An 8,247-nucleotide genomic window follows, 5' to 3' on the forward strand; every position below is an offset into this window, starting at 1 on the left:
TGTTTCAGCTTGGGAGAATTTTTAGGTGGCAACTTAGAAATGAGTGAGACTAGTATATAATGTTACTAGTTCCTTCCTTCCTTCTTCCCTCCCTCCCCCCCTCCCCCCCTTCCTTCCTTCCTTTCTTTTCTCTTCTCTTCTCATCTCTTTTCTTTCTTTTCTTTCTCTTTCTTTCTTTGTCTCACTGTGTCACCAGGCTGGAGTGCAGTGGTGCAATCTCAGCTCGCTGCAACCTGCACCTCCTGGGTTCAAGCGATTCTCCTGCCTCAGCCTCCCGAATAGCTGGGATTACAGGCGTGTGCCACCATGCCCAGCTAATTTTTGTATTTTTAGTAGAGACAGGGTTTCACCATGTTGGTCAGGATGATCTTGATCTCTTGGCCTCGTGATCTGCCCCCACCTCGGCTTCCCAAAGTGTTGGGATTACAGGTGTCAGCCACTGCACCCGGCCATCAACTTACTTCTTTTCAAATTTAATAGAGATGGATCTTGCTGTGTTGCCTAGGCTCATCTCTATCTTGTGGACTCAAGCAGTCCTCTTGCTTCGGCCTCCCAAAATTTTGGGATTACAGGCGTGAGCTCTGAGCCTGGCTCTGAATCCTTTTAAGGGATAAAAAAGCATGCAGGGGCCAGGCACAGTGGCTCACGCCTGTAATCCCAGCACTTTGGGAGACTGAGGCGGGTGGATCATCTGAGGTCAGGAGTTCAAGACCAGCCTGGCCAACAGGGTGAAACCCCATCTCTACTAAAAATACAAAAAAATTAGCCAGGTGTGGTGGCGGGCACCTGTAATCCCGAGGCTGAGGCAGGAGAATCGCTTGAACTTGGGAGGCGGAGGTTTCAGTGAGCCAAGACCATGCCATTGCACTCCAGTCTGGGCAACATGAGCGAAACTCAAAAAAAAAAAAGGGGGGGAGGTTAATTTTATGGTATGTGAATTATGTCTCAATAAAGTCTTTTAAAAGGGTGGGGCTTGCACTCAAGTATGGGGAATGATCAAAGGTATCAAAGTAGGGTGGCAAAATGTTGACAGCTGCTGGATCCCAGGACATGGGTACATGGGGGTTCCTGACACTATTCTGGTTTTATATGTGTTTGAAAACTTACAGAATAAAAAAGTTTTGCTTTTTGAATTGAGCTCCAGGATTCTGGGGTCTTCTCTTCCTCCTTTACCCGCGGTGGGAGTGGAGGTAGCTCTTCCCCTAGACACAGAGCCCTACTCTGACCTGCCCTCTGATTGGTCGATCTGAGATATAATCACAGACGCTAGGTCCAATCGCTAGTGGACTGGCAGGCAGTGATTGGGTCAAGCCTTGGCTAAGTGCCAAGCCTTGAGCCAATCACTGGGCTGGTCCACGCCTTGGCCTCAGTCAGAGCCTACAGATACCAGAGGGGAAGGGAAGGTGGAGTGGATTCATCAACAATAGTGGCCCCGTTGGTGTCTTTTTTTTTTTTTTTTTTCCGCCTCTATTAAATGGCACAGCCACCACCCCAGCTAATCTGAAGTAGTAGGTAGAATTTGAACCCTGGTTCCCCGCCCTCTTCCCTCCAACCAAAGAATTCTGTTGGTAAAGGTGCTATTTTCCTATATAAATGAGTCTAGGTGAGTCTGGAAGGGGGACTTCCAGGAGGAGGCCTGGCGACCACGTGCCCTCCCTCTCCTCCACCTCACCCCGCTTCTCCACCTCCGCTTTCCCATCCAGGGGGCAGGTCAGCTCTGAGGGCTGTAGAGGTCTTCCGTGTGCTGCCTGCCTCCGGTCACCACAGCCCTGCCACTGTCCCTTCCTCCCTAGGATGACACGGCACGGCAAGAACTGCACCGCGGGGGCCGTCTACACCTACCACGAGAAGAAGAAGGACACAGGTGCAGGGCTAGGGCAGGGCGCCGCATGGATGTGTCTTGGAGTCACCATCTCCCCTTGTGCCGGATGTCTCTCTCCCACCCCCGACATACACTGATGGCCATGACCATGTAAACAACAGCCGGCTGATCCCTCGCCCCCATGTGGCCTGGCACTGTGTTCCCTGCCTTCTGCGCGTGAACTCACTCCTCCCAACAGTGTCAGGGATGGCACTGTTGTTACCCCATGTTCCAGAGGAAGAAACTGAGGCCCAAAGAGGGACAGGCACTGGAGCTTGGTCCCAGCCAGAAGGGTGGAGGGGAGTCAGGCGTCAGCCCCTCCACTGAGCTGCCACTCAGTGACCAGGCCTGTTTGCCTCTTACCCTCCAGGGTTGACACCTCCCTGTGGGTTCAGCCCACGGCCCCAGCACACACACAGCGGCTCCCAACTGCCTGTTTCTGAGTCCCCCACCCCCACCACCACGTTGTCTCTCTGCCTCTCTGGGGCTTTGGAGACGGGCATATCTCCTGTCGCTCTGCCCCTCCATCACCCTGCCCATCTCTGTCCCCAGCGGCCTCAGGCTATGGGACCCAGAACATTCGACTGAGCCGGGATGCCGTGAAGGACTTCGACTGCTGTTGTCTGTCCCTGCAGCCTTGCCACGATCCTGTTGTCACGTGAGCTGGGAACAGGGATGGGTAGGTCTGGGTGGGGAGGGCAAGGGAACCGCCAGGAGGAGGCTGTGTGTGTGGGCCTGGCCACCTGCACAGCCAGGGAACCCTGGACGAGCAGTTTATCCTCAGAGCCTCTGTTTTCTTACCTGGGACATGGGCACGATCCTAGTGTCTGTTTCATAATGTGGAACAGATGGAAAGGAACATATTCCTAATGGGGTGTAGGGCTCTCAGAGCACTGCCGAGGCCATCAGAGCACCTCACCTTTGGACACTTCCCATGACCTGCCTGTGATGGCAGGATAAAGGCTTAACAGGTGCTGACTCCAGGCACTAAATACGTGCTCAATTAGTGGTGTATTTTGTAGAAAACAGTAATGATCAGGGCCCCCAAGGCCACCTTCAGTTTCTTTCTTTCTTTCTTTCTTTTTTTTTTTTTTTTTTTGAGACAGAGTCTTCACTTTGTTGTCCAGGCTGGAGCGCAATGAGGAGATCTTGGCTCACTGATCTCCCAGGCTCAGGTGATCCTCCTGCGTCAGCCCCCTGAGTAGCTGGAACCATGGGTGTGCACTACCACACCTGGCTTTTTTGTTTGTGTTTTGTAGAGAGGGGAGCTCACTTTGTTGCCCAGGCTGGTCTCGAACTCCTGGCTGCAACAATATGTGGCACACATTGCTGCCACGAGAATTAAGCACTTTCCCTGCAACTCTATTGGGAGAGGACAGCTGGAAGCTCAAATCTGGTCTCTACTAGATTCTGCCCCATGTGCCTTATTCCTTTGCTGATTTTAGTCTGCATCCTTTCACTGCAGTGAACTATCACCATGAGTGTAACAGCTTTGCTGAGTTCTGTGAATTCTAGCAAATAATTGAACTTGGGGCTGATCCTGATGGCTCCTGCCTGTAATCCCAGCACTTCAGGAGTCCGAGGCGGGAGGATCACTTTCTTTCTTTCTCATTGCACCCTGTCTTTGCAGCCCAGATGGCTACCTGTATGAGCGTGAGGCCATCCTGGAGTACATTCTGCACCAGAAGAAGGAGATCGCCCGGCAGATGAAGGTGATGGGGATGGGAGGAGGCACAGGCAGGCAGGCGCTTTTGAGTCTGAGCTCACAGGCAGAGCCACTTGGAGCCCTCCAATCTCAGTTCCCTCTGCCTGGTACACCGTTCCCCTCCTGCTTCCGGCCAAATCCTCCTCACTGATTTCAGCCCGGGTGCTGCCTCCTCTGAGCTCCTGCCAGTCCCCTGGATCTGCCCCAGTCACCTCTTCTCTCAGCACTTGGCATAGTTGTAACTTTACATGTGGCTATCTGACACATGCCCACTTTCCTTTCTGGACTTCGAGTTTTCCCCCTGTGGCTTAGGTCCTTAGTAAAGATGTGCTAAATGGGCCGGCGGTGGTGGCTCACGCCTGTAATCCCAGCACTTTGGGAGGCGAGGCGGGCAGATCACTTGAGGTCAGGAGTTAGAGGTCAGCCTGGCCAAGATGGTGAAACCCTGTCTCTACTAAAAATACAAAAAAAAAAAAAATTAGCTGGGCATGGCGGGTGCCTGTAATCCCAGCTACTCAGGAAGCTGAGGCAGGAGAATCGCTTGAACCCGTGAGGTAGAGGTTGCAGTGAGCTGAGATGGCACCACTGCACTTCAGCCTGGGCAACAAAGCGAGATTCTGTTTAAAAAAATAAAAAAAAAAAAAAAAGATGTGCTAAATGAATCGACATCACCTCATTTTTCTGGGCCTCAGTTTCATTGTCTGTAAAATGGTCTCACAGGGCCAACTCAGAGGACACAGCAGGGAACCTGGAAGGTGCAGGCAGATGAGCATTCTCAAGGCATTTTACTGGGAACCCGGCCTGGCCTTCCATGGACAAAGCCATTTGATGGGTAGGAGGAGCCCTGTTTATCCCCGTTTGAGGCACAGTGGGTCTGTCCCCCTCTTCCCCTGCCTGTTTGTTGGCACTGAGGAAACACTACAGGTCACGTGCTTATTGGGCTTTTTGTCCTGAGCAAGTGGCTCCCCCGTGCCCATGTCCTCCACACAGCCTGGTGGTCATGTCGGAGGCCCTCCTGAGCATCCATCACTGTCACTGTTATCTCCTCACTCAGCTCGGTGGCCCAGGGTGGCCTCGAACTGCAGCACCGCGCAGGCAGCTGCTGTGTGCCAGGCAGGGCTGAGCTCAGAAGGTGGCTTCACTCCTCCCGTCCTCACTCCCTGCCCGTCTGCAGACATGGGCTCCTCAGCATTCCCTTAGACCTGGAGTCTACATCCCCCGTCCCAAACACGGTCTGGGGCGTGCACTGTATAGTAAACCTAATTGGCCAGCAGGTGACATTAATTAAACGCTTAGCTGAGTGCCAGGTGAGGCTCTCCATGCTTTAAACACTCACTTTCTGTAACCTTCAGTGAGCCGCCGAGGTGGGTCACCACTGTTAGCCTGTTTTACAGATGAAGAAACTGAGGCCAGGAGCGGTCATAGTGCTCACTCAGGCCACAGAGTGACATAGATGGGCTTTGAGTCTGGCGCTCTGGCTATACAACGCAGTAAGGTTCACACCCGCCCAGACAGTTACCACCCTCTGCCAGATACTGCCTCCACTGTGTGGGCCTCAGTTTACCTACCTGTGAAATGAGAGGAAGATACCTCCAAACCCCCAGGGTGGTCCAAAGCCACCCTCACGGGCAGATGCTCAGCCTACTTTCCGCCCCTGGCAGGCCTACGAGAAGCAGCGGGGCACCCGGCGGGAGGAGCAGAAGGAGCTTCAGCGGGCGGCCTCGCAGGACCATGTGCGGGGCTTCCTGGAGAAGGAGTCGGCCATCGTCAGCCGGCCTCTCAACCCTTTCACAGCCAAGGCCCTCTCGGGCACCAGCCCAGGTGACTCAGAGTGCGCTTGTGGTGGGTTGGGGGGCGGGGCGCCGCGGGCTGGGCGGGCCCAGGGGTGGGCATCTGAGTCCCTTTCTTCCCCCACAGATGATGCCCAACCTGGGCCCAGTGTGGGTCCTCCAAGTAAGGACAAGGACAAAGTGCTGCCCAGCTTCTGGATCCCGTCACTGACGCCCGAAGCCAAGGCCACCAAGCTGGAGAAGCCGGTGAGCCCCCACAGCGCCCCCGCACGCACTGTGCCAGGGCGCCAGGGTCCCCCAGCGTCCTTCTCACGCACAGGGACCACCCGTTCTCCACCTGCGCCAGCCCTGCCTACTGAGCCTGCCTCTCTCTGCCCCTTGCAGTCCCGCACGGTGACCTGCCCCATGTCGGGGAAGCCCCTGCGCATGTCAGACCTGACGCCCGTGCACTTCACACCACTCGACAGCTCCGTGGACCGCGTGGGGCTCATTACGCGCAGTGAGCGCTACGTGTGCGCCGTGACCCGCGACAGCCTGAGCAACGCCACCCCCTGCGCTGTGCTGCGGCCCTCGTGAGTCACCTAGGAGGGGAGGGAAGGGACCACCTGGGAACCTGCGGGGCGGGCCGGCTTTGGGGCCGGTAGGTCTCCAGGACGGCCTCTGATCAGAGTCTCCCACCTTCGCCCTCACCGCAGTGGGGCTGTGGTCACCCTCGAATGCGTGGAGAAGCTGATTCGGAAGGATATGGTGGACCCTGTGACTGGAGACAAACTCACAGACCGCGACATCATCGTGCTGCAGCGGGTGAGAGTCCCACCCCTGCCCTTCCCGCAGCACTCCAAGGCCCCGCCCCTCCCGTTCACCCCCTCCAAGGCCTCGTCCCCTCCCCTTCCCCCAACTCTCCAAGGCCCCGCCTTCTTCTCTGCTCTGTAAGGCCCCCGTCGCTTTCCTACTGCTCTCCCGGGCCCTGCCTCCTCCTTCCTTTTCCAAGGCCCAGTCCCTGCCCTATTTTTTAAGGCCGCGCCCCTCCCCTGTCGCCATCCCTCCAAGGCTCCACCCCTCTCCTTCACACGTCCCCTCCCAAGGCCCCTCCCCGCCACTCTCTACCCTCTTCTCTGTGCCCTGCGCCCTATCCATCCATGCCCACTGCGGTCGCCTCGCCCCCTCCCCAACTCCTACTCCTTAGCCAGCAACCCGCTTCACCTTGACCCGCTTAGGAATCCCCACTATCACCTGGAGCCCCACCGGTCACCCCCCCCCCCCCGGGCCGGCCTCCACCTCGCCCTTCTCTCTACCTCCCCCAGGGCGGTACCGGCTTCGCGGGCTCCGGAGTAAAGCTGCAAGCAGAGAAATCGCGGCCAGTGATGCAGGCCTGAGTGTATGCGGGAGACCAAATAAACCGGCTTGGGTGCTCAAGGACGTGACGCCTTCATTCGCGGCGTGGGCGCCCGGGGGACAGGGCAGGCGAGGATGCCGGGCCGTGCAAACAGCGCTCCTACAGCGCACGCTGGAGTTTGAAAGAGCGGGCTAAGCATTTTGAATGTGGTCTCACATTAAGAACAAAATCTGGCCAGGCACGGTGGCTCACGCCTGTAATCCCAGAACTTTGGGAGGCCGAGGCCAGTGTATCACTTGAGGTCAGGAGTTGAGACCAGCCTGGCCAACATGGTGAAACTCTGTCTCTATTAAAAATACAAAAACTAGCCGGGCATGGTGGTGTGCGCCTGTAATCCCAGCTACTCGAGAGGCTGAGGCAGGAGAATCGCTTGAATCCAAGAGGCGGAGGTTGCAGTGAGCCAAGATCGCACCATTGCACTTCAGCCTGGGCAACAGAGCGAGAATCCATCTCAAAAGAAGAAAAAAAAAGAAAAAGAAAAAAACCTGAATAGAACACAAATGCACAGCATTAAAATTGGTTGAGTGGCCGGAAGTCCAAGCCTAAGCCAAGACCCTGTGAGTGCGCCACTTTAATGAGCTACATAGAAATTCCTCGAGTTCTTTGTTAGGGTTCCCGGAGTTTTGGCAGGTTTGAAGAACAGGAAATGCCCAGGAGCGTGTCTTCCGGGCTGCAGTGTGATTAGACCCACAAAGGAAGTGCAGTTCTGTGAGAAAGTGCTGCGCAGCAGCCGGACTAGGAAAGGCGGTCAGGAGCACCACGCCCTCACCTGTGGCTGCCTGAGGGGGGAGGGAAGAGGAAACCGTGAGTGCAAAGGCCCAGGAGCAGCAATGCACTTTGCAGATTTAAGGAGCAGAGGGCATGCAGGGGAAAGTGAGGGAGCCAGGGCAGAGCGGGGACCAGGAACCAGCCCTGTGACGTCAGACTTGACTGGGAATGTAGGGGCTGCCCTTAAGGCCTTGTGTTTAATAACCATCGAGTCACAAAAGCAGCTGCTGGGCAGTGTGAAAAACAGCATGGAAACAAGCAAAGATTAAAACAATAAAGACAGGCCAGGTGTGGTGACTCAGGCCTGTAGTCCCAGCACGGTGGATCACGAGGTCAGGAGTTTGAGACCAGCCTGGCCAACACGGTGAAACCTCCATCTCCACTAAAAATACAAAAATTAGCCGGGCGTGGTGGCAGGTGCGAGTCCCAGCTACTCGGGAGGCTGGGGCGGGAGAACTGCTTGAACCGGGAAGGCAGAGGTTGCAGTGAGCTGAGATCACACCAGTGCACTCCAGCCTGGGCGACAGACTCCATCTCAAAAAACAACAATAACAACAGCAAAACCAAGAAGGACAGCACTCCTGCCTCACAGAGTGATGCCACCTGGGTTCTGTCATTCCTTGTCTTTATGTAAGAGTACACATAAGGTTTCAACCAAAGTAAGATTGCAGTGCACGCACCATCCTGTTCAGTGAGTAATACTTTTCCACTCCCCAGGCTGGAGTGC

General features: G+C 55.6%; 3 protein-coding genes across 4 annotated transcripts in view; 2 read left to right on the forward strand and 1 right to left on the reverse strand.

Annotated features, from left to right (window-relative positions):
* The window catches only part of LOC116418582 (sarcoplasmic reticulum histidine-rich calcium-binding protein-like), a 926-nt gene extending 901 nt beyond the window's left edge, over positions 1 to 25 (forward strand). Inside the window, exon 3 of the mRNA XM_031934884.1 lies at positions 9 to 25. Coding sequence (XP_031790744.1) covers positions 9 to 25 — 17 coding nt within the window. The remainder of the gene's footprint in view (positions 1 to 8) is intronic.
* PRRG2 (proline rich and Gla domain 2) overlaps positions 1 to 6,206 on the reverse strand; it is a 238,234-nt gene extending 232,028 nt beyond the window's left edge. Inside the window, exon 1 of the mRNA XM_031934808.1 lies at positions 5,135 to 6,206. The gene's annotated coding sequence lies outside the window, so the exon portion shown is untranslated. The remainder of the gene's footprint in view (positions 1 to 5,134) is intronic.
* NOSIP (nitric oxide synthase interacting protein) overlaps positions 1 to 6,772 on the forward strand; it is a 223,046-nt gene extending 216,274 nt beyond the window's left edge. Inside the window, exons 2-9 of one of the 2 annotated variants that reach the window (XM_031934807.1) lie at positions 1,794 to 1,864; positions 2,414 to 2,519; positions 3,492 to 3,573; positions 5,228 to 5,387; positions 5,484 to 5,602; positions 5,741 to 5,928; positions 6,052 to 6,160; positions 6,661 to 6,772. In XM_031934807.1, the coding sequence (XP_031790667.1) occupies positions 1,795 to 1,864; positions 2,414 to 2,519; positions 3,492 to 3,573; positions 5,228 to 5,387; positions 5,484 to 5,602; positions 5,741 to 5,928; positions 6,052 to 6,160; positions 6,661 to 6,732 (906 nt within the window). In that variant the 5' untranslated portion in view covers position 1,794 and the 3' untranslated portion in view covers positions 6,733 to 6,772. Of the gene's footprint in view, positions 1 to 1,793; positions 1,865 to 2,413; positions 2,520 to 3,491; positions 3,574 to 5,227; positions 5,388 to 5,483; positions 5,929 to 6,051; positions 6,161 to 6,660 lie in introns of both variants that reach the window. The other variant, XM_031934806.1, reaches the window with a different exon arrangement.
* The last annotated feature ends 1,475 nt before the right edge of the window (positions 6,773 to 8,247 follow it).

Source organism: Piliocolobus tephrosceles, chromosome 21, assembly GCF_002776525.5.
Source record: "Piliocolobus tephrosceles isolate RC106 chromosome 21, ASM277652v3, whole genome shotgun sequence".
Lineage (NCBI taxonomy): Eukaryota > Metazoa > Chordata > Mammalia > Primates > Cercopithecidae > Piliocolobus > Piliocolobus tephrosceles.